Below are 24,822 nucleotides of genomic sequence, written 5' to 3'. Positions count from 1 at the left end.
AGGAAGTCGGTGCTGGCTCGCCGGGCGAGCTGTGGTCGGTTCCTGCATCGCCAGCGGTCAGCTTACATGCTGATGCCGGGCCCATGGACGGAGAATGCATACCTTGAGGACGGTCATGGTGGCGATTGGGAAGAAGGCCCTCAATTCTCGTTGCTTTGTGCAAAGCTACGAGGCGAGAGCCAGAAATTTGAATGCTGTCAAATCAAGTTGCACAGCCCCCAACAACTCGGGAGACGTGGACTTGGAACAGCGAAGCGACAGCGGACGCAGGAGCGGACGCAGGACCGTGGCACGGCTGTGATGGCTGAGAAGCAAAGCACAGTGCTTGGACGTTGTTTGGAGGTAGGCAGGAGGGAGCGGCTGGGACAGGCCAAAAAAAATTATGGACAGCTCGGTGGTGGAATGTTGGAACGGTCCTGGACCCCGCCGCCGACAACCGTGCCTCTTGAGGATATTGCGTTACAACGGGGACGGGGAGGTTTCGAATGCAAGCGCCCGGGACTGTGAGGATTGGGGGTTTCAAAAGGCTGAAATGGAAGAAAAAAGAGGAAGAAGGATTGGCATTCGCAGCGGCGTGCAGGCTGACGAAATAAAAAGATTGGGCGGGCTCGGTGAGAGAAATGGCCTTTCTGGTCATTTGGACGCTTTGTCGCGCAGCAGGTGGGAGAAGCCACGGCCACTAGCGCAGTGTGATCAATGATAGGTAGTTACGTCGGGTACCTTGGAGCATGGACTTTTGGGGGTGGGGATCGAGCATCGAGCGAGCATGGAGCATCAGCCGCTGATGGACGGCCGTGTATGGCGGAAACCGTTGCTATTCTTGCACTCGGGGAGCGCTGCATCATCCGCGAGTCGCCCAAGGCCGTAGCGAGGCCGAGAGCATCAGCGTGCGTGCGCAACGAGCTTCCAAAAAGTAGTCCCTCGGGCCGCTGGTTCAGGGCTCGCTCGCGCTCTTTCTCTGGAAGCCACACAGCACCGCCCGGGCTTTCAGGGACTGGCAGCGCGCTCCTTTGTGTTCCTGGACTTATCAAGCACTCAAGCTTGCTTCGTGTGCGCTAAGGCTGCCCACCAACTTTTTTGCTTGACATTGATTGATTGATCCGGCCCCATGCGTTGGCTCTGCTTGGGGACTGAATGCACGATCTGCGTTTGACATTGCCCCATTCGCCCCCAGCAAAACGTGCCCGTCGATGGACAATGTCAGCCCGTTTAGGCGACAAGGAAGTGGAGAAAAGAACATATCGTTGCGGCCGCTGTCCTGAGAGATCGCTTGCTCCCCGCGGCAATGAAGGACAGATCGCCGGAAGGGAACGCCTGGACTGTGCATTATCGAGTTTCTTTTTGGGACGTCCATTTGTTGACTACCTGGTCCGTGGCTGCGTTCTAGGGCGAAAAGGCAACTGATCAGATGCCAGACCCAGTTGCCAATGCTGGAGGCGTCCTGTCAAAGGCAAATGCCCCCCTAGGTGCAGCATGCCAAGGCTGCCATTCTGATCGCCCCTCCCAGCGCCCGCCCATGGCCCGCCCCAAGGTTCTGTTTTGCGTGCTGCCAGAAATCGCAAAACCAAGGTCCCACAGCGCACTTTACGCCACCCATCAAGCCACCTCCTCACTTTGTTCCGTTGGGGAGCTGGGGGCTACTGGCGCTGTGACGGGCCCGCCCCGTTCAGGCACATGACAGCAATCACGAACATGCCCTTTCCCCATCCACCCCTGTACTTTCCTTATGCAAGTCATGCCTGGCCTCCTGCCTCGCAAAGCTTCGAGCTTTTTAGACCCCTCCTTCCCCTCTCTCTTTAGTCCCGGCAAATTCGATCAACACCACACCGCGCGGGCCGCTCGGAAGCTTGCAACTTTCCGCTGGGATTCGGGACACTCTCTGGACTACTATCGACGTAACCTTGCTCAACCCAGCCCGCCGGTCTACACTACAGAGAAACCCGTGTAGAGAAGATATACTAAAGTACTTAGTGTCGTGATCCCCCACCCTGGAACCTATCATGAACACGACGTGCCTGCCATTATGCATGCCAAGTTGCGACTCTCCGAAAATGATACCACCTCAATGCGGCTATTTTTACACTGTTTGACTGGCTGCTGACTAACAGATATAAACAAAGTTCTAGCCTTGCTCGGCCTCCTCCAATTGTTTCTCGCATGGGCATCTGTCTCACCTCCCAGACGAGGAATTTATCGATTCTGCATTATTTGCTGTGCGACCCCGATCTGTGGGACAGATATCCGCCACCGTGGAGATTGCTTGAAAAGCACAAAGAGGACCAGCCTCCTCGACTTGTGCTGTACATCCTCCGCATTTTTTAACAGTCAGGGGTGTAACAGCAAACTCTGAGCACGCGGTACTGCTACTACAAAGTTCTCTCGTGGACAAGATGAAGGCTGCAAGGACACCTTATCAGAGATCCCTTCTCGGCCCAATTGCCGGCATCCCAGCGCCAACTTTGAGGCTCAAAAGTCCTGAAACGGGTTGGCTGGTTAGAAGTTCCGCCTTAGTATTTATTGTGGCTATCCTCCGATGCCAATGAAAATCAGGCAATACCTCCGTGCCTGCGTTTTGGGTGAGCACTTTCTTTTCAGCTGCCTCTCTTTCAGGAAAGGTTGCTTGGACTATCTCTCGTTGCCGGCGCCACGCTACGATCCGGTTCGCTCGCAAAAGCTTAGTTGCGAGGGACTCAGCATAAACGACAGGGCAAGGCGAATTCGTATTTTACACCCTCACTGAATCCATGTTTCTAGGTATTCAGCATGCAGCGCCTATCGAGTTCATTCAATATAATCCAGGGTGCTCCCCATCGCGGTCTTTTGTGCTGGGGCTACATATCCTTCCGTCGCTCACTTATAATTATAAACCAATTTACTTTTCTCGCAGGGTTGCTTACCATTCTCCCTTTTACGCTGGCTCAGACTTATTACCCCGTTTGCTCCATACCATGTATCTACGACACAACTGCGATAGCACAGGCTGGATGTCTCTCTACTGACGGATATTGTCTCTGCCAAAGTCAATCTTTTCTTAAAGAAGTTTCTTGTTGTGTTCACTCTAACTGCGATGCCTCGGATGAAAAGGGTGAGTCGCATTAATTATCAGTCTCGCGCCGACGTCGCTGCAATGTACTGATTAAAATTCAAACAGCTGCATTTGCGGAAGCGGTATATGTTTGTAGCACGTAAGTTATAACAAAAGAGAATTCTCTCTTATCCTTCGGTGCATACAAGAAGAATCATCGCATGTCGAACCTTCACAACCTATTACCTCTAGTAGACACTTCGCTGTCTAAGCGCTTCTGGAGCAAAGCAGAAAACTTAAAAATACTCATGTATCTAACGTTGAATAGGTGGGGAGTTACTCTCAACACGGGTGGATCTGTAAGTTGTAGTGCTACAACAACCAGTAAGATGGCCTAGTTTCTCTCGTCTCGATCTTACCTGATTACTACTTGTGCTATATTTCAGTTCGACTGACGCGGGGTACTCCAGCATCGAACCCGACACAAGCGACAAATACAGCTACCGTTGCCTCTTCAACGGTCGTCTCGCTGACGAACACAAACCCTAAATATCACCCGAAGGGCCTCTCGGCAGGAGCCAAGGGAGGCATAGGTGGCGGCGTTGGTGTCGTAGTTCTCGCCCTTGGCGCCCTTGCTTGGTTTCTTCTCAAGCGCAGAAACGACAAGAAGAAGGCTGCGGCCGCAGTCCCGGCCACCTCTGCAGCCCAGATCGCTGCTGCTCCAAGTGCTCCAGCAGGATATTTAGAAAAGAATGGCACAACCATCACCGTGAACCAAGCTCCTCCGCCACAGTATCCTCAGACACCTCAAGGACAATACGTGCCGCCGCAACCCCAGGGCCAATATCCTCAGGGACAGTATCCGCAGCAATCACCTCAGCAATACCAACCTCCACCCTTCCAACCATACGCTCCCCAGCCTTCGCAAACACCACAACCGCAATACACGCCTCAACCCTCACAAACACCTCAGCCGCAATATGCTCCGCAGCCTTCACAGACACCTCAATCGCAATACCAGCATCCTGCCCAGCAAAACCAGGCGCCAGTATACAACGTCGGTCCCGAGCTTCAAGGTTCACCAGTCGTGCAGAATCAGCCGCAACAAGGATGGAATTCGACAGAACTACCCGCGCCGGGGACAGTCCAGCCACGGCACGAGGCACCTTAGATACCCACGTTATGCGTAAGTTGTGTTAGCTCTGGCAGGTGGTTTGGTCATTTAGCGGGCGTTGTGCATAAATTGTGGTGTTTAATGGTTTACAAACTGGGGTTAATTCGAAGAGACTATTTCTCCCTATGCACAAAATGAGCGTTACGAATTTTATTAAAGGATTCTTATATAAATTTTGTAGACCGACCATTTGTCGTCCCGTTGCACAGAACACGAACTCTCCCTGCTAGTTTGTCCTCGGATTATATTCCGTGCTGGGTGCACGGTCCGAGAGTGCCAGCCGCGCGCCTGCCTTTACAGCGGTACTTACGTACTTGTCACATCAAGTACCTACTCGGAAAATACTCGGAAACCCCGCAAAAACTAGTACATTGTTATCATTAAGGTGCAGGGCAGCCCTGTCGAATATGCAGAACACCCCGTGGTCAGGCTGAGATCCTATTGGACGCCTTAATCTTGTTACAAATGACGAGGCCTTTTGACGGTTAGCTCTGGCGAAACTGAAGTTCCTGGTTGTAGAGAGTTAAATCTGCTGGAACGTCTTGTTGGATAAGTATTAAAAGACCGCCTTATTTGAGAAATTCGTGGCTTCATGGACGCTGTTTCATGACTGTCGGCTTAATTGCTGTGTCATATCGTTCAACTCTGCAATCCATGGATATTACAGCAAGAGCTTCACGCCACAAATTGAGGGTATTTCAACTCCAAACATGCAACATCTCACGACATGCTTGCTTCATACATTATGTCAAACCTTAATAATGTATCTTATCTGAGCTGCCGGGAATAAGCAATCCCGATTTCTTTCCAACCCAATTGGAGGAATTCAGCTGTGAAACGCCACGGTTACACGTGACCTCAGTGCCAAACAACCTTATCCGGGGAGTCGTCATTGCAGTCTCGGCGATGAAACCCCAAACGTCTGCCTCAACGCCGCTACCAACCTCCAGCCCATCACTCTAATACCAACAGCTCACTACAATCAGAAGAGGCCGAACCCTTACCGTCGGGAGCTCTGGGAAGCTCTACGCCTCGCCCACACGTCTCCCACGAAGTCTGCAACTCAACGCACCACCTTTGATACACCCCTACAATTTCATCCTCATTAGCCATCATGGCGGACTCGGGAGCTGCATCAGCGCCCAAACCAAGTAGCAGCGTCAAGCTAGTTCTACTAGGAGAGGCGGCCGTAGGAAAGGTAAGCTCCCGCAATTCGCAGACCGCACTAGTCGAAGCTGCATGCTGACAACCCGGCCGCCTAGTCCTCTCTCGTGATGCGGTTCGTGAACAACGACTTCCAAGAAAACAAGGAGCCGACAATAGGAGGTGAGCAACGTTTCCCGCACCCCCTCCGCCTCCCGCCCCTTCTCGCAATTTCGGGGAGAGCTTCGTAGCGCTAACGTGTGTGTAATCTGCCGCACAGCCGCCTTCCTGACCCAGAAATGCAACCTCCCGACCCGCACCATCAAGTTCGAGATCTGGGACACGGCAGGGCAGGAGCGGTTCGCCAGCCTCGCGCCAATGTACTACCGCAACGCCCAGGCCGCGCTGGTGGTCTACGACATCACCAAGGCATCCTCGCTCACCAAGGCGCAGCACTGGGTCGCGGAGCTGCAGCGGCAGGCCTCGCCGGGCATCGTGATCGCGCTGGTGGGCAACAAGTCCGATCTGGCCAGCTCGAGCAGCGGTGCGTCGGACGCCAGCACAGGGGGTGACGACGCCGACGTTGCGGTCGCCGCGGGCGAGGACGAGGAGGGTGTAGATAGCGATGCGAGGAAGGTCCCAACGAAGCTGGCCAAGGCGTATGCGGACGAGGAGGGATTGCTGTTTTTCGAGACGAGCGCGAAGACCGGGCTGAATGTCGCGGAGGTCTTTACGGCGATTGCGAACGCAATTCCGGAGACGAGTCTGAAGGGCCCGCGGGGTGTCGGCGGGCAGACGAATTTTGGAGGCAGGCAGGGGGATGCGGCGAGGGTAAATCTAACGAGTGGAAGGGATGCAGCAGGGCCGAAGGAGGGTTGTGCTTGTTAATAATGGCGCTGTGGTGGAGTGGCTGCGGCGGGTGTCAGCATTTTTCTCTTATTGGCCGGGTAAAGATATTTTTTCTGGTTTCCAGTCACCAGCAAATCCTTTCTATGTTTCTCTAGGCGTATTCTTGGAGCAATTGTTTGATAGCAGAAATACTATGCAACAAGTGTATATTTCAAATTACACATTCTCATGAGTTGAGCGTTCATTGTTACTGTTCGAGCTCGCAGGGCTAAAAGTCTATATAACACCACAATCGCCAATGCCACTCGATCCCCAAATTACACCCCAGGCATCCCCAAAACAGCTCTCAGTGCCGGTACACCTCTCGGCAAGAAATACACAACCCACAACGCAGAAAACGCAACCAACAAACCGGTGAATTTCTCAAACCACGTATGGAAAAACGCCGCCGTCATCAACAACATCCACCACATGAGCGCCGCCACCCCCAACGCGACCTTAACCCCCGCCTTAGTAACCTGCTCCTGCGTCCCCTTCGCACCATGCACCTCCCTCTCCGCCTCAACCGCCACACTCGCGACCTTCCCATCACGAAGCATGATCCTGCGCCCGTCCCTAAGGCCCTCAGCCCGCGTCAGTGCGGGCAGGATCTCAAACCACAGCAGCGCGCTACCGAGGATGAGCAAAAAGACATGGCCGCTGATATCATGACCGCCCTTCCACTGCCCACCGGCAACCTTACACGCCGCGGCAGTGAAGTACTCGCGCGCATCCGACATGCCCTCGCGGGCGGCAGGGTCCCGCAGCAACTCGCACTGGCCGCCGGTGAAGCGGAAGCCGCGGTCGATGAGCGGCGGGCCGAAGAACCACTGCGTGACGGCGACCCAGACGGCGGTGACGGCGGCATAGCGCAGGACGGCGCGGACGCGGCGCGGCGTCGCGGCCGGCCGCAGCGGCGGGCCCAGCGACGGGTGCGTCAGCGCGAACAGGAAGAACGCCAGCGTCGTCCAGAACCAGCCGATCTTGACGAAGTACACGTTGAAGATGTTGCGCTTCTGCGCGAAGTACGACGGCGCGAACTCGGGCGGGTGCGACTGCGAGAGCGTGCTGTAGGGTGCGTTGCGGTTGGTTGGCGATAGGATCGAGAAGATCGAGCCTAGCAGGAGCGTCCCTGGGTAGAGCGAGATGAGCACTGCTTCGAGGCGGGTGGGGAGGAAGGGCGAGCGCGGCGGGTGCGTTGTGGGGAGTGGAGTGTCGTTGAGGGGGGGTTCGGCGTAGGTGGGCGAGGGTGAGGGTTTTCGTCTTGTAGACATTATGGTAGTATGGTGGAGATGGGATTGTAGAGGATGAGGGAGGGAGAGGCCTAGAGAGAGGGTTGGTGGGCGGTTTATGTGGTGGGCCGGAGGCAGGACTTGTTGTTTTCGTGGCAGGCAAAAAAAGAGCTTCAAGATGACGTTGGGGTCATAAATGGCGCTACGCCGAATGCAGGAAGCTTGCGCAACCCAATGTGGAAATTTGTGTGGAATTCTGTTTCAATTACTGCTTTACAAGATTTTAAGTCACTACCATTTTAAACCGCCATCGAGGCATTTCTGGTATTAGAGACTATTTACGTCTTTCCTTGTGAAGAATGCGTAACACGTCTTGGGTCCTCGCAATGATGTGAGTTATGCATAAATATCTGAACACCTTTACAACTTAATATACGGGAGATCTTTATATTTGTCGAGAATACCTGGAACCATTCATGAAGCATAAATGAGCTACTATAAACTAACTGAACGCCTCAACGGCGTATAAGGTATTTTCTACTAGCTTCAGACCTATTCCTGTTCTTTTCTAAGCCACTACTGCACTCTTTATTTTCTTAGACTTATTATCCTAGCAATAAAACCTACTACCTAAAATGGAATCAGTGGGGGCTAATATAAGAAAGCCGAACCGGTCTAAGCCTCTCAAGATGATCTTTAGGTTGGATAAAGCGTAACAAAACTGTCTTCGCCCCACCGATGCCCCCAAATCTTTCGAAGGTCATCGACAGCATCGGCTACGGATATTTAGAGAAGGTGTGGATCGCATTTCCCTCCACCTTCTGGTATGGCTTCCCGGGGAAGATACTACTCCTACGGCCCGAATTGCTGGAACGAAGAGATGGTAACCTTGGCGGCATTCCGTTAGTCAGTACGTTTTCTTATATATCGCCTATCTTCTTACATTTAGGTTTAGTACGAGAATCCTACATATAAGATTGAGTTTATGTAACTCTAAAACATATTCAGATACTTCTAGAATAGAATTACCTTTATAATTACGAATTAAGATTTATTAGCTAAGTCTAAGAAAATTTCCTTATTAATGCAAATTAATAATGTTTCGAGATATATAAAAATGGCAGTTTATTAAAGCGGCGGGTGGGGTGGTAGGTTGCGAAGATTAGGCTTAATTACACGGCGCCGTTGTCCCGCAGCAGCCTCACGACCTGCTCGTGGCCTCCGCATGAAGCCGCGTGGAGTGCGTTGCCGTAGCGTCCACCCTGCGCGTTGACGTTGGCGCCCTTGTCGACCAGCAGCCTCACGACCTGCTCGTGGCCTCCTTCTGAAGCCGCCTGGAGTGCGTTGCCGTAGACTCCACCCTGCGCGTTGCATGAAGCCGCCTGGAGTGCGTTGCCGTATTGTCCACACCTGCGCGTAACGTCGGCGCCCTTGTCGACCAGCAGCCTCACGATCTGCTCGTGCCTCGGTAATGAAGCCCGCCTGGAGTGCGTTGCCGTAGACTCCACCTGTGCGTTGACCGGTCGGCGCCCTTTGTCGACCAGCAGCCTCACGACCTGCTCGTGGCCTCCTTCTGAAGCCGCCTGGAGTGCGTTGCCGTAGACTCCACCCTGCGCGTTTGATGTCGGCGCCCCTTGTCGACCAGCAGCCTCCACAACCTGCTCGTGGCCTCCTTCTGAAGCTGCCTGGAGTGCGTTGCCGTAGACTCACCCCTGCGCGTTGGCGTCGGCGGCCCTTGTCAACCAGCAGCCTTCACGACCTGCTCGTGCCTCCGCATGAAGCCGCCTGGAGTGCGTTGCCGTATTGTCCACCCTGCGCGTTAACGTCGGCGCCCTTGTCGACAGCAGCCTCACGACCTGCTCGTGGCCTCGGCATGAAGCCGCCTGGAGTGCGTTGCCGTATTGTCCACCCTGCGTTGACGTCGGCGCCTTGTCGACCAGCAGCCTCACGACCTGCTCGTGGCCTCCGCATGAAGCCGCCTGGAGTGCGTTGCCGTAGCGTCCACCCTGCGCGTTGACGTCGGCGCCCTTGTCGACCAGCAGCCTCACGACCTGCTCGTGGCCCTCCGCATGAAGCCGCGTAGAGTGCGTTGCCGTAGACTCCACCCTGGCGCGTTGACGGTCGGCGCCCTTGTCGACCAGCAGCCTCACGACCTGCTCGTGGCTCCTTCTGAAGCCCCCTGGAGTGGCGTTGCCGTAGACTCCACCCTGCGCGCTGACGTCGGCCGCCCTTGTCGACCAGCAGCCTCACGACCTGCTTGGTGGCCTCCTTCTGAAGCCGCCTGGAGTGCGTTGCCGTAGACTCCACCCTGCGCGCTGACGTCGGCGCCCTTGTCGACCAGCAGCCTCACGACCTGCTGTGCCCTCCTTCTGAAGCCGCCTGGAGTGCGTTGCCGTAGACTCCACCCTGCGCGCTGACGTCGGCGCCCTTGTCGACCAGCAGCCTCACGACCTGCTCGTGGCCTCGGCATGAAGCCGCGTAGAGTGCGTTGCCGTAGTCTCTATCCTGCGCGTTGACGTCGGCGCCCTTGTCCAGCAGCAGCACCGCCATTTTGTGATGTCCATATCTTGCCGCGAGGTGTAATGGAGTTTGGCCGTTACTGTCCCTCTTTTCTAAAGCAATCGCTATCTCTCGTACTTGACTTGGGATCATGGCCGCTGATACAATTGACAACCCAAATCGTGCCGCAAGATGTAATCCTGTAGTGCTCTTAGGATATTCTTGGCTATAATTCTGATACCAATGATTCGGAACTAAAAATACCTGGACAGCGCATGAAACCAACTCGACTTGAAATAGAAACGAGCAGGCTAGCTCACACACCTTGCCTTCAACCGTTGTTGCATGCTCTCCCCAGTACTTCGCAGCATAGTCTAGGAATTTGCTTCCCCGAAGCCTCTCTTTAAACTCTTTGTCAGAGGAACAGCTACCACTTTTGAATACGCCGAACGACAAGTAGGTGAGACACGTTGAGGCAATGTGCAGCTGAGCATCTGGATTCCACGTATCTCTGATACGCTCGAAGTATTCTTGTGTAGTGTAGTGCACGAGACGGATAACAGCGCTTTCTTGATCGACAACGACAAGGCCAGCGCATACGGACACCAGGTCATCGACGTCGGGTATATTCTCCGGGTCAAGCTCCGCCTCCTCCGGCTCTACTGCCAAAGCACAGCATATCTCAGCCGTGGTGAGCGGCCTCTTCGCAAACGTAATCCACGATAGGACTTTCTTGGCTAGTTTGTAATCATCGCCCAGCTGGCCTTCGATTCTCTGAAGAGCGTCTCCATACGCGTCGTCGAGCGTGGCCGAGCCTTTTGAGAGTCTGGCTAAAGTCGACTTGACCTCCTTTGGCTTTCTCTTATCTAACAGTGAATCCGTGTGTAAGCGAGCGAGAAGAAACCTTGGTACGTGTAAGTCTATATCGCTTCACCAAGCTGAACAAGAGGCATACATGCCGCCTACCGCCTCCACAATCTTGTCTTGCACCATGTTCTGTAGCGCAGAGTCGCGCTGAATGCATTTAGGCAGTCGATATGTTTGGCCAACCACGAAGCGCTTCACGTCCTCCTCACTCGCTTGCACCTCCAGCCTCAGTGCTTCTCTAAACTCGTCTACGATTTCCGGTATGAAACGCGAGGTAGCCATAAGACGAATGTCTCGTCCGGCCTGTAACTCTCGGAGTCTAGCCAGAAACTGACGCCGAGCACCGTCAGTGTCTCGACACTCATCTAAAGCATCGATCACAATATGGACAGTAGGGTAATGTACAAGCACATCTCGCAGTGCGCTAGAGATCTCATCAAGCGATGGCCGAGTTCCTTGGCCAGTATGTTGCTGATGCAATCGTTCCACGGGCTCTATGATCGATGGCCGAGCCTGCACTAACTGCTTGAGGATGGCTGCCAGCATACTAGAAGCATCCTGCTCCTTCTGAGCTTTGTAGTTGCAGTACACATACGCAACTCCATGTGAGCTGTTCTGCACTGACTTCAATAGGTGATCGATCGCGATGGCCGCTACTATGATCTTGCCAGCTCCTGGGATTCCTGGGCAGAAAAGAGTTGCCTTGGCTTCGCTAAGCCACTTTGCTACCTCATCCGCGTCCAGAAACCACTGGCCTGTTCCTTCCTGTCTGCGCTTTATGATGTCGGATTGTTGAGCTGGGTAATCTGTAGGCGATACCCATTCCAGAAGCCTGCGGTGCTTCGCGTCGTCTACGTGTATCCGAACGGAGTTGATGTCGTCTTTGATGGCTTGAGTGTCGTCTTTAATAGCTTGGGAGAGTTTGCTTGTTGTACATGTAAGCAGTGTCGCCCTGCAGTGCTAGTATGCCGCTTACAAGTGGTCCATCTGTAACGCAATCTCTACTAGCGACTTCAAACGCTCCATTTGATCCAATATGCTAGCAACCTCCTCCTTCTTAAACTTCCACACCAGCGCTTCGCCAACCCTCTTTAGTTGACCTCCATACGTCATCTTCGTCTGTAGCGTTTCTAGCGCTTGCTTGAACTGGTCGAGCGGCCCGTTCTCGACTGCAAGGGCTCGGACGGCGGTATACCACGGTGGCTCTGCACTTCCCTCCTCGAGGCGGAACCTCAGATTAAGAAGGAGACTGTGCAGGTTCGAGGCCTCAATAGCGCACTTTGCGCGCTCTTTCGAGGCATCTTTGACGTCGGTTAAATACCCAACGACCTTGCTCGAGAGCTGAAGAGTGGCTATAATGCTAGCTGTGGTACTAAGCGGGTCCATGTCGGGACGAAGTCGACACAGACGGCAGATGCGTATAGAAGAGCAGTAGGGAGAGAGGACGGTGGCATTGTGTAGGTAGAAGAGCTGAAGGGAGAGCGTCCCAGGCCGAGGGGTCGCAGCAAGGCTGAACAGCTGCATGTGATGCACCTTATCGATAAGGCTACCAGTCGCGTCTTCACATCGCAGGCGACGTCTCGATTAAGTTTCTAGAGCTAGGGAGAAGCATACCGGCGGCCTCTCAAGGTTGAGATACTCGAAGTCTAGCGTCTAAACCGTCTCGCTAAGCATCGCAGCCAGGCCAAAGCATCCATCGAAGTAAACTAGCCCGACTTGCTCGGAGTTAAATAGCCCTATGAGCTGACCATATTATATTGCACTCTGACCTAATTCTTCTATATGGCAAGATTAGTCTGGCCATCCGTCCGAGCGATGCTTCCAAACTAAGTCACTGTCTCTATTTGAACCGGACGACATCACGAGCATGTAACGATCCCCTTTTTTGCCTCCGCTTTGCGCCTCTCCACCACACATTGCCTCCGAAGCCAGCATAAATCACGCTCAATACGCATGAGCAAAAAGAAAGGAAGAGGCGATAATTGAAGAGCATGAAGTTGCTGCCGCTCTGCCTTGAAATATTGCGCTCGCTCCTTTAGTTTCATTGGTGTTGGAGGAAACATTGGTCACGAAAGAACGCGAGAAGCGTGATGCGTTGCATTTCGTTCATGAGTCACGAAAACTGTGCTTGATACAGAGGGTGTGTTGTCGAGGAACTAGAAAAATTGCAATGGAGACATTAGAATTCGACAGAGTTTGGAGCGGTGGATGCAGATTGGAAGTTGTTGATGGAGATGTCGGCACTTCGTCAAGCGTCCCCCACATGCCCCACAGCTCCACCTCCAACTTCCCGATGTTCTTCCACAATTTGTGAACATGCCCCGTATACTAAACCCAGAGAGTACTCGTGAATTCGTCATGGGGTACGTACGCGGGAGTGCCAGGTGAAATCTACGTATCGCAAAACTGTTCAACCAGGCAAAATACCGCCTACGCTTTGAAGTGCCAGATCCCTTCATCCTTGCTTGTGCGAGAACTGTCTTCCCAACAGTGATATGTCTCACGCTCAAAGCACTTTTGTGCTGTGATAGAGGGTCATGGGAAGAAATTCTTAACCGTATCTTCTGCAGGCATCAGAGAAACAAAATCTCTTGGCTTCCTACTATGAATTACTATTTATACACTTTCCGCCGTGCTAGAGCCGCGTCAGCGCTTTCTGTATAGCCAGGTATTAAGGAGAATTCCACAAGCTCAATTTCCCACCACAGTACGTAATCTCCGTCCACAATATGAGGATAGTTGTTCAATGCACTCAAAACTTCCTGTTCGTTACACGGATCTCTATCTAGATGTCTGTTTTCCTTTCCACTAAGCGCAATGCTTCGCCTTGAAAAGTACGTCACCCGGGCCGCTGGGATGGCAAATTCCTAGTTCTTCAAACGCGTAGTATTTATATTCAAGTGATCGTCATTCCTTTCGTTTTGTTTCTTTCTGCACCAGCCCCATCACTTCAATTTCCTTTTTTAACCTTTACAATCGCTTGCTTGGAAAGATGCGGTGGCACGCTGCGCTTCTGCTGCCGCTGGCAGCTTCTATGGTGTCCGCCAGGCCCCAGACACCCACACCTACGATAGTGTCAAGCTCATCAACGCCCTCCGTCACCCTCGACTACTGCACTGTCATCGCTGCAGCTGGGAATGCTTCCATTGGGTTTTACAAATACCAAAATGTCCGCTTTGCTGCAGTACCCACCGGCGACCTCCGTTGGGCGAAACCTCAATGGCCACCAGTAGAGACGGTTGTCAATAATGGCTCCTTAGCCGATGAGGATGTCGATTGCGCTTCCTCGGAGGACTGCCTCTACATGNACATCTGGGCTCCTGCAAACAGCCAAGGAAAGAAACTCCCGGTTATGGTTTGGACTTATGGAGGCGGATTCACCGGCGGTAGCAAATCGCAAAACACCCCTGAAGGTCTGTTTAACTTAAGCACCGAGTTTGTCTTTGTTGCGTACAATTACAGACTTGGTATGACGGGCCTGGCCAACGGCCCTACATTTTCGCACGAAGGTACGCCCAGCTTGGTCATTTCAGACCATCAGCGAGCTTACGTTTATGAGCATAGGTGGGACATCTAACACAGCCCTTTGGGATGTACAGCAAGCTTTCCAGTGGACCAAAAAGTACATCAATGCGTTTGGTGGTGATCCTGATCGGATTACCGCCGTTGGCTTTTCTGCTGGAGCTTCTCAAACCTTATTCCAATTGACTGTATGTCATCCCCCTCCGGGGTTTGGTAAAGGCCCTCGCTAACGCGTTTTCCAAGCGATTTGCCGGCCATGCAGAGCAGCTCTTCGACCGTGCATATGTCATGTCTCCAGGATTCGTGCCGGGCGCCGGCCACCATCATGCAGAGGTAAGATCCTTACTGCACAAAATATCTCTGAAAGTAGCTTACCTAACGTAATTTAATGTCCAGCAATTCTGGCAGAACGTCTCCGCCGCGGTCAGCTGTGACGGTGGCCATTTAGACTGCATGCGCAAAGTAAACTTCACCACTCTAGCTAACGCAGCTACCGACATTGTCGACACGTACACCTACCAGTTCCAGCCCCGTGTTGATGGTGACTTTGTAGCCGACACCTGTAAGATCCTAATCTAGCTCTTTTGTCTTGCAATCCAGCTGTCTAATAGTAGATGATCAGACGAAGCCAGCCTCTACCAAAAACGGTTTAACTTCAGCGGGCCCCTGGTGATCACTCATGAGCAGCACGAAGCCAACAGTGCGGCATGGTCAGGCGTCAACACCACGGAGGATGTGTCCACGTACCTGCGAATTTTCTTCCCGGCCATCACCGATGACATTATCAATGAGCTTCTGGAACTGTACCCCGAGTCCGATTACTCCAGCCCAGGCTTGCGCTTCTCCGACATGAAACAGTCGTTCGATCTGGTTGCACACAATTTGGCAGTTACTCAGGCTCTTGACAACAATACATGGAATGCTATGGTCGCGTTGGGCGCTGCCACTCATGGGACGGACCAGAGCTATTACTGTAAGGACCACTGCTTTTAGCCTCTCCATTTTTTAGCCAATAAACCGGGTCTTGGCTAACCATAATGATCAACAGGGTATAGCACATACACGCTCTCCTCAACCATCTCCACCGGAGGCGCCGGAAACTCAAGCTCAAACTCAAGCTCAAACTCCACTACCGGTCCGCCAGGCGGTGGTATGAGCGGCGGCAGTACCTCCGTCAACGCAACTATTGCTGTACGTACTGTCGTCCAAGCATTCCATATTCCCTCTCAGATTTATCATTTCTTTTACTACAATAGTCCTCCTTTTCTCCATAATAACTCCATTGACTCGTCTCCGCAGGTCATGATGCAGAAGTACCTAATGTCGTTCGTTCTGACCGGAAATCCGAATACGAAGTGGAGCAGCGACAAGCTGTACTGGCCTAAATATAACTCAGCCGGGAACTCGACAGAATCTACCGCCTTGGTAAACGTGAACTCCACAACTCTTCTGCCTAGTCCGGGGATCCAAATGGTGTTCAATGATACTTTCTATCTGAGTACCGATGATCTAGCGACGAAGAGGACGTTGCTGTGGAATCAAGCGCTGTGGTATTAAGATAAGGAGGGCCGCCGAGGGGGTATGAGAGAAGAAATTATACTTTAATTGTTTCTATATGTATGTACTAAAACTTAAGCCAGCACTGGTTCGTTTCCAGAAACAGTAGGAGCCTTTCGCACGAAAATATAACTCAATATTAACGCTATTTTGGCGTGCATCGCCACAATCTAGGCCCAATTAGGGGGTCAGGTCCGAGGATCGTCAACCGTAATATTGACGAGTTCAATATTGACTTTAACAGCCGCTTGTAGTTAGATCTTAATGACTAAGGCTCTTAATTTAACGTCGCCGACTTTAAAGCTTTTAAAGCTCTTAAAGCTCTTATACCCTAACAATCACCACCTACTTGCATATACGCCTTGCCTTTATCCAAAGCCTCGCACAATCGCGCCCACTAAGTGCTTACTCTTAAATTACATCTGCGACGCCTTTGAAGCCTAGATCACAATTACGCCGCACTAAAATCCTATTATACCCCTAGGGTGTGCGAAATCGGAGGTTGATGATGAGGAGCAAAAGGAGGTAGTAGGCGCTGTGATGCATCGGCCTTAGTACACCCTCTTAAGACTCCGTCTATCGTGAGGATATTTGTTGGCTATACTGTTGATAGCTTTAGTGATGTAATAGAGGCTTTGCGGAAGTCGAAATGCTTTATAATTAGAGGTCGATGATAAGAAGTAAAAGGGGGTGGTAGGCGCTGCGATATATCTGCCTTAGTATACCCTCTTAAGACTCTGTCTATCGTGAAGATATTCATTAGCTATACTATTGACGGCTTTAGTGATGTGATAGAGGCTTCGCGGAAGTCAGAATGCTTTATACTTGGTAATTATAAAAAGGTAGAGCTAAAGGCCAGGTGGTTGCGATTGTATTAAGTAGTAATTTAGGAGGAGGTGGTCGCGTATATATAAGTTAAATATACCTTATATTTTATTTCTTATTAACATACCTTCTTCTTAGATTCCTTATAAGCCTTTTATACACCCCAATTAGCAGCTTCCTACTTAGTTATTTACTTTAATTAATATAATCCTCGCATATAATAAAGATCCTAAAGCTCCTTGGTTACCTATAGAAGTCGCGACTTCTCTAGTACCAATTAATAAGCCGACGCCTGTGCCTACGCCTATGCCTTCACCCCCACCTATATAATATCTACCTGGCTTCTTTATTAATCTTATAAGGGAGGACTCTTTAATAAGTAACGCCGGCGATCGCTATTAGGTTAATTAAGCACCAGCTTAAATAGGGAGCCTATTTAGAGGCGGTGGCGTTAAGCATATTAATCTAAGTACTAAGGAAGAGATTGCGATTTGCCTAGGTAATTACTCTCTACTAAGATCTTGCTCACTTAGCCCTCCCTTTACTAAATAGGTGTATATTAACCTTATAATTAACAATTTGGAAGCCTTAACTCGTATTTAATTACTCTTCTTTTAGGCTAGCTAATAGGTATTTAATTAGATCTTAGGGCAAACTAACTACAATATCACCCTCCTTATTAGTAGGATCCTATAAGCCAACTTCCTTGCCTAGTTCCCTTCTTTCCCCTTTATACTTCATAGAAGTAGTAATAAGCTAGAGAGTACGCCTCCTTAAAGTTATCTAAGTTTAGAAAATGACTCTAAGTTAGTATATACTAAATAAGAGAGTTCTAACCATTCACCACACATGCAACCTTACCAAAAGGTAGCGCCACACTTCAAAACTTACGCATACCCATCTTACCATCAAAAACAATCGATTTTCCAAGTTTCAAGACCTAACTCCTACTGCCTAGCGAGCTAGAGGTGGATTTATTTGTCATTTTACCCCCTTATCCCAACAGAAAATTTTCTCTAGGGGTGGTCCTAGCTTGTAAACGAGGCACAGACAGGAACACCAAAACTACTACCACTACCACCAATACCAATACCAACACTAATAGGGGCTAGTCTTTCTACTGCCTTTTAGCCTAATCTCCCCAGAAATCTTCTAGTAGGATTAGTAAGGAGAAAGGGTATAAGGATAGTAAAAACTAGGAAACCCCCCTATAAGATGCCAAAGTCTAATAGGCATAAAAAAAAACCTCCTATAGAAATAAGTGATAATGAGTCTACGACTACATTCACTTTTTCTGCCCCTTCTCCTTCTCCTGGCCTATTTGGGACAGGAGAAAAAAGAGGACATCCTCAGTCTTCTACTGAAAAAGAAAACCAAAAACCTGCAAAAAAGACAACAAAATTAATGACTTTTACGGCTGGGATACCTAGTATATCTTTCCCTCCCCTTTCTCCTAAATAACACCTACAAAAGGCCCTAGAAAGCCTAATACAGGCCTATAAAGGGCTAGAAGAAGAAGAAAAAGAAGAAGAAAAAGAACAAGTTAAACAGCTAGAGGACTATACACGGAGTATTCTAGCAGGAGAAAATCCCTTTATGGAAGGAAAAGAAAAGGCAAAAGATATCCTACAAGGATTAGTCGAAGAAGTAAGAGCTCTCCGTAAGGAGGTAGCTCCTACTAAGGAAACCTACGCAGAGAGACTAAAGAAGAACCTCCCTTCCTCGTCCCCTCTACCCTCCTTACCAATACCATCTCCTACCCTTTCTACTTCTACTAGAAATAAGAAAAAGCAGCTACAAGAAAGGAAGCTAGTCCTTATTACAGACCAAAAGGACNAACCTCTAGATACTTTCTCTATACGAAACAAAGTCAATCAACTATTTGCATTAAAACTGCAAGTAAAAAAGCCAGTTCTAGGGTCTATAGGAAGAACTAAAGGAAAACAAAACATCCTTCTTACAACTACAGAAGAGTATAATGTAGATTTCCTAGTCAAATATAAGGAAATATGGCATAACTGCTTTACCTTTCAAAGAGAATAAAAACTAGAACCATGGGTTCAAATTATAGCCCATGGGGTTCCTACCCTACCTTTCCTAGGAGAAGGAGGCTCTAAGCTTCTAAAAGAAGAAATTAAGACCTTTAATCCTATAAGGATACAAGGACTACCTAGATGAATCTTATCTAGTGAAAAAAGACACAATCCACAGACCAGATTTGGCTCTATAGTTTTTACTATAGAGAACGAAGAAAAAAGACAAGAAATCCTTAAGCAAAAAGAGATATCAATTGCAGGTACAGCTACTAAGGTAGTAAAATACCTCGAAGTCTCTCCTACTACGCAGTGTACGAGCTGCCAAAAATTTGGCCATATAGGAGACAGGTGCTCTACTAGAGCCTGTAGATACTGTGCAGCTGCACATTTATCTAAAGACCATTCCTGTTCTACCTGTATAATAACAGGCAAACCTTGCCAGCATACCACCCCTCTTTGCATTAATTGTAAAGAAAAACACTTTGCTAATAGTAAAGACTACGAGACTCTTAAAGCAGCTAGACTAGTATGTAATGGAGATTCTATGGAAGAATAAAACAGATAGGATTCTAGAAGGAGGCAACTCCTACTAGGCTCTTAAAAAGATATTAGAGAGCAAAAGGACAGAAATAAATCGCAAAAGGACAGGGACAGGTGTTAGGATTTCCTATGGTTTTTCCTACCGTTTTCTTATTCCCTAGTAGTTGCAGCACCTTAGTATTTTATTAAGGAGCTATAAACCCTTAGGGGTTTATAAACTACTAGGACATAGCTACTAGTACATATTAAGCTGCCTAAAAAGGATTCATGTATATAGAACTATAGCGCCATAGCCTAGAGGCTGCATGCGCAGTATTGTACGTAGTATAATACAACGGACCTAAAAAAAAAAAAAAAAAAAAAAAAAGAGAGTTCTAAGCCTAAGGAGGAGCAGGACGATTATAAGAAGGATTCTAACTATATATTTACCAGAACTATTAATCTTTTTTTTAAGCTACTAGTAACCCGATCCTCCCCTAGGTTACCTTTACAGCTTATTCCTTTTAAAGACACCCTTTTTAATATACCTATAAGCTATATAACCTCTACCGGAGCTTCTACTATACCTATAGTAGGCTCTAGTACACCTGCGATTAAGCGACGTCTCTTATAGGACCTTTTCTTACCATATCCTAAGAGAGCAAATTAGTTAATATTATAAGCGACACTATAGCAGACCTAACCGCCATTAATATAGATGCATATGCCCGCTAAAATTAACAATCTATAATGCTCTTGTGGTCGCAATTAAGGGCTTTAATAATGGCGCCTCTTTCTCTATTACTAGAAGCAGCATCGCAAAATGCTTAAAGCTCTCAAGTAAGCTTCACCCCAAAGGTAGGAGCTTAAGCTTCTGCCGCCCCTAGGGGTAAGCCTTTAAGTAATTATAAGAAGCTTATTCTTGCCTAAATCTATATTAATTTAGGGGAGCAATATAGTAAAGGCTAGACGAAGTTCTTTACTACGGTAGTAGGCCAGTTAAGTGCTTAGATAGGTTATAGTTACTCCTCCTAATCTACTACCTTAAATATAAAGACTATAGAGGCTACTTAACGCGCCTAGCTTTATAAAGTAGAATTAGGGACCAAAATACGAAGTAATAATTAGGCGATTGCGATGGATTAGTGGATTGAAATCGTTAATTAATATAAGGAGAGAGCTGCTTAATATTAAGCTGCTACAAATGTAATAAGGAAGAGGTACTCCCTATCTACTACCTAACGTAATCTACTTTGCTAGAGCTTTAGTGTTACGGACGCTTTAAGTACGATGTTACGACTACTTGGAGAGGAGTCGGAAGAAGCTAGTTAGTTAATATAAGCACGGTCTAGGATGGAACCCGTGGAACTATGTGACGAGGAATGGTAGCTAAGGTTACATAAGGTGCTACGTAAGGAACGCGAGGAATAAAGGGAACTTATGTACCTTATGTATAAGATGTATATTACGTACAAGAAGGATTTTATAGGAGTACAGTTGTGTATTTAAGGACCCTTAGTCCCTACCTAGATAGTTCCTTCCTTATAGTAATTCTTAGAATATAATTAGAGTTAATCTATTAGGCAACTACTCTACTAGTTATTATTTACGTTATTAACTACTATCTTTACATTTCCTATACACCTAGCCCATTAATAGAACCTATTGTAGTTCCTACTATAAGGTTCCGTTACACAATTACTACCTAGTTATAGTATTAAATACAGAAAGTTGAATAATATACCACTAAAAGCAGCCACTATAACGCCATTAACGGCGGCAACTACTTTAAGGTTAGGGGGTAATACCAGTATGGCGGACACTAACTCGCAATAACCTATGACGGTAGGACAATTATAAGAAATAGTAGATCGATTAACAGAAAATAATGCGATACTTAAAAACAAACTTAATAGAATTAGAGTAGTAAAGGTTAAGTTACTATTAATCAAACAATTCTTAGGGGAGAGATTAAAGCTCAAAGGATTTCTAACGCAGATATATTTTAAAGTTATATAAGAAGGGGCTAAGTTAGCCACGACAATAGACTAGATAGCCTACGTAGGACTATTCCTAACAGGTTAGGCACTTAAATAGTTTAAACCCTACTTAATAGAAATACAGACTAATAGAATAACTATTACCAATTAAGAGGTACGATTTGTGTTTTCTAGCTAGGTAGGATTCGCGGAATAATTAACATAGATATTTAGGGACCTAGAAGCAATAACTATAGCAAAGAGGAAGCTTTAGGACCTAATATAGCGAACTTTAGCAATTAAGTACATAATACAGTTTTAAATACTTGCAATATAAGTTAAATAGAATGATAAGGCGCTTATAGCACAGTATAAATAAGGACTTAAGGCTAAAGTCTAGGACGCAATTATTCTAATAGAAGATGTAGACACCCTAAGGGAATTAATAGATTAAGCAATTAAGATTAACAATGGGATCTTCTAAAGGGAACAGGCTAAGAGAGGCTAGGATAGAGTTCTATAGTTGTATAAGGCGCAGAGTACGCAACAACCAAAGCCAAGTTAGAAACTATAGTATAGCGCAGAGCTAATAGACCTAAGTGGTACTAAAGAAGCCTATAAAAGATAGAGTAAGAAACTATAGAAACCTAAAGGTTAAGGATTTAGTAATTATAGAATTAAGAAATAAAGGCTAAACCAGGGATCTTAATAGCAGAAGACGTTTAGGCGGACTCTATAATAAAGTTAATAGTTTAGAGATAGAGCTTATATAAATTATGGAAAACAGGGTTACTTTATAAGGGATTATAAAAATAGTTAAAGTTACTATATAATAAAGGGAACCAGACTAATAGTACATAACACACATATATAAAGAGATAATAGTATACTATAAGGAACAAAAGAGTATTTAATTAAAAGTTTTATATTTTGTTACAACAACGCATGCCAAATTTATAAAGATGCTAAGTATAGTATAAGCTATTAGCTACAAAAGCTAGAGTTAAAAGGACTTAGAGGAACTAAAGAGTTAGATAAAGAATAAGATTAACTCTATAAGCTAGATTAAGATATTATAGTAACATACGGACAATAATTAGTAACAATAACAATAGAGTTAGAGTACTTATTAATTAACAGCGATAAAGATAGTAAAGGAACTAACTAGGGGTATCTAAACCTTAATAACGTAATAGAAGTAGAGACTGAGACCGCTATAGAGTAAGGTTTAGTAACGGGCATTATAATACTGTTGGATACGGCATCTATTACTTTATAAGACGGAAGGAGTAATATCTAGAGACGATTAAGCAAGTAGACGACTGCTAGTGCTAGCTTACTACTTAATAAAGGTAAAAGGCTAAAGGCTTAAGATTCTTATAATAAGATAAGAGATAATTAAGATTCTTAAGATAAGATAAGGTAAGCTTAAAGACCTATAATGGATAGAAACCGATAGAGTAGAGTAGTAGCTTAGTTTAAAGACATATAAATAAGCTTGGGATAAGAATTCCTAATAGTATAAGACTTTTAAGACAAGATAAGTAAAATCTAGGACTTTTAAGACGAGATAAGGACACTAGTAAAGCCTAGTTAAACTAAGGCTGGAGCTAAGCTTAAGTTAGAAGCGAGCTTAGGATTAAAGAATTTAAGGAGTTAAGAATTTGGAGCATAAATTAGAACACCTATAAGTAAGAGGTAAGGAGCTTCTTTATAGATTAGAGAATCTACAGCATAAATAGTAATTAGACTAGGAGATAGATATATAAACCTAGAGGACTTACTAGGGGAATATAGTATTTAACCTAAAGATTAAAAAGTTAATACTAAGATTAAGAAGCATAAAGACTTTAAGGATCTACTCATAAGACGCGACGTAAAGGAAACTATAGAGGAATTTAGGGCAAAAATTACCTTATAGCAAGAACAGAAATTAGATAAGAGATCTAGTATATTAGGACGTATAAGGGATAGAGCGCTAATATAAAGGATTACTAATAGGCCTAGAGTAGGCACACTAAGAGCTAAGAAAGTGGTATAGGTAATAACACAACGATAAGTAGGAAGATTTCTATATATAGTTAGACGAGAAAGTTGTTCAAAACCACCTAATTATAGAGAAGGCTATGACTTACATTAAGGGGGCCTTAATTATAACATTAAAGGATCTAGAGGAGTAATTAGAGGATTGGAGAAATAAAAGACGAATCTTAGTACCTGTGAATAAAGTCGCAACGCTTAGATTAATATAAGAAAAGTTTAAACTTAAGGACGAAGACGAGCTAAGAGTTAACCTAAGACATTAAGTATATTATACACTATTATGGATAGCATGCGTGGATAATACGTGTAATATATATAGAGCACTAAAGAACAAAAATCAAAAGTATCTAATAAGGATATATTGGATAATAGATAAGGCAAAGTATTAAAATGCTAAGTATATGTATGGTTGGCACCTAGTAGAAGTTTAAAAATAAGGGGACTTAATATTTTAACTAGGAAGATTCCTTACGGAAGAATGCCTAGATGGATAATAATAGTGGGAATGCCTAGAGAATACCTGTCTATAGCATATTAAAGATAAAAAGTAAACTAAGTATTGGCCTAAGTTAGACTAAGTATAAATAGGATCTAGTAGCTAGTAGTTAGGAAAAGTAGAGGCCTATAGGACCAAAGGGAGCCAGTAGTAAAGCCTTAGACCCTTAAAGGAATTTAAGGATAACACCTAAATTTATGAGTTAAATGGCAAGATTAACAGTTTAAGGTATTAATAGATAGTAGAGCAATAAGAAACTATATCTCACTAGTAGTAGTTAAAAGAATGGGATTACCGCACAAATAGAAGAAATGTTCTTACCTATTAGTAACAATTTTAGGAGATCCAATAGCCTATAGAGGAGGCATTATTAATCTTAAAATAGGACCTATTTAGTTAACCATTAAAGGAAGATAAGTTAAGATGTCTTTTAATATATTACCATTAGGGAATAATAAGGCAGTATTAGGAATGCCTTAGTTACAGAAATATAATCCAAAGATTAATTAGGTTATAGGTTAGGTTAATATTAAAGATATATAACGCCGTAAGATATAATAATAAGCCAAGTTAATATAGTACTAAGTAGGAGCAACCTATAAAGAAACAGAAAAAGGGCTAAGCCATATACTAAAAAGATACCATAAGTATGGTAAGAAACTATGGTCACCTAAAAGTAAAAAGCTATTAAAGCATGCAGTATGGGACTATAAAATAAAATTAGAACTAGGAATAAGTCTAAAGTTCTTTCTAATCTATAAGCTTACTAAAGAGGAAGGTAGAGCATTAAAAGAGTTTATCTAAGAAAACTTATAAAAAGGATACATTAGACCATCGTAGTCATCAGCAGGATATCTAGTACTATTCGTACTAAAAAAGAATAGTAAATTAAGGCTATGTATTAACTATAGATAGTTAAACAGCATTACCAGAAAGGATAGGTATCCTTTACCCTTAATTAGCGAAATTTAAGACAGGATAGGCAATACGCAAATCTTTATAAAGATAGATCTAAGA

The 24,822-nt window shown here is 46.6% G+C and overlaps 6 protein-coding genes across 6 annotated transcripts; 4 read left to right on the top strand and 2 right to left on the bottom strand.

Moving 5' to 3' along the window:
- Positions 1-2,601: 2,601 nt before the first annotated feature.
- On the top strand, positions 2,602-3,526 carry K441DRAFT_85689 (uncharacterized protein). The gene is made up of 3 exons (XM_067654494.1): positions 2,602-3,085; positions 3,354-3,409; positions 3,496-3,526. Exons 1-2 carry the CDS (start codon positions 2,764-2,766, stop codon positions 3,386-3,388), a joined length of 357 nt encoding a protein of 118 aa, XP_067504586.1. The 5' UTR covers positions 2,602-2,763; the 3' UTR covers positions 3,389-3,409; positions 3,496-3,526.
- Positions 3,527-5,313: 1,787 nt separating this feature from the next.
- On the top strand, positions 5,314-6,230 carry K441DRAFT_686843 (vacuolar protein sorting-associated protein 21; the record flags this gene model as incomplete). Its single annotated transcript, XM_067652030.1, has 3 exons — positions 5,314-5,397; positions 5,462-5,525; positions 5,623-6,230. The coding sequence occupies 3 exons, from the start codon at positions 5,314-5,316 to the stop codon at positions 6,228-6,230; spliced, it is 756 nt and encodes a 251-aa protein (XP_067504585.1).
- A 278-nt stretch (positions 6,231-6,508) lies between these two features.
- K441DRAFT_705277 (uncharacterized protein) lies at positions 6,509-7,752 on the bottom strand (the record flags this gene model as incomplete). The annotated part of the gene is made up of 1 exon (XM_067653581.1): positions 6,509-7,752. The coding sequence occupies exon 1, from the start codon at positions 7,502-7,504 to the stop codon at positions 6,509-6,511; it is 996 nt and encodes a 331-aa protein (XP_067504584.1). The 5' UTR covers positions 7,505-7,752.
- An 882-nt stretch (positions 7,753-8,634) lies between these two features.
- On the bottom strand, positions 8,635-12,214 carry K441DRAFT_686841 (ankyrin repeat domain-containing protein; the record flags this gene model as incomplete). Its single annotated transcript, XM_067652029.1, has 6 exons — positions 8,635-8,816; positions 9,232-9,770; positions 9,813-10,865; positions 10,917-11,188; positions 11,234-11,753; positions 11,805-12,214. The coding sequence occupies 6 exons, from the start codon at positions 12,212-12,214 to the stop codon at positions 8,635-8,637; spliced, it is 2,976 nt and encodes a 991-aa protein (XP_067504583.1).
- A 1,340-nt stretch (positions 12,215-13,554) lies between these two features.
- K441DRAFT_85536 (carboxylesterase family protein-like protein) lies at positions 13,555-15,934 on the top strand. The gene is made up of 7 exons (XM_067654493.1): positions 13,555-14,337; positions 14,393-14,538; positions 14,594-14,683; positions 14,747-14,912; positions 14,973-15,323; positions 15,399-15,541; positions 15,650-15,934. The coding sequence occupies exons 1-7, from the start codon at positions 13,821-13,823 to the stop codon at positions 15,905-15,907; spliced, it is 1,671 nt and encodes a 556-aa protein (XP_067504582.1). The 5' UTR covers positions 13,555-13,820; the 3' UTR covers positions 15,908-15,934.
- A 2,986-nt stretch (positions 15,935-18,920) lies between these two features.
- K441DRAFT_85524 (uncharacterized protein) lies at positions 18,921-19,672 on the top strand (the record flags this gene model as incomplete). Its single annotated transcript, XM_067654492.1, has 1 exon — positions 18,921-19,672. A coding segment is annotated over one exon (404 nt), but the record flags the coding sequence as incomplete, so codon positions are not given.
- Positions 19,673-24,822: the final 5,150 nt, after the last annotated feature.

This window comes from Cenococcum geophilum, assembly GCF_001692895.1.
Source record: "Cenococcum geophilum 1.58 unplaced genomic scaffold K441scaffold_18, whole genome shotgun sequence".
In the NCBI taxonomy this organism is placed as follows: domain Eukaryota; kingdom Fungi; phylum Ascomycota; class Dothideomycetes; order Gloniales; family Gloniaceae; genus Cenococcum; species Cenococcum geophilum.
This window is presented reverse-complemented; position numbering and strand designations above follow the sequence as displayed.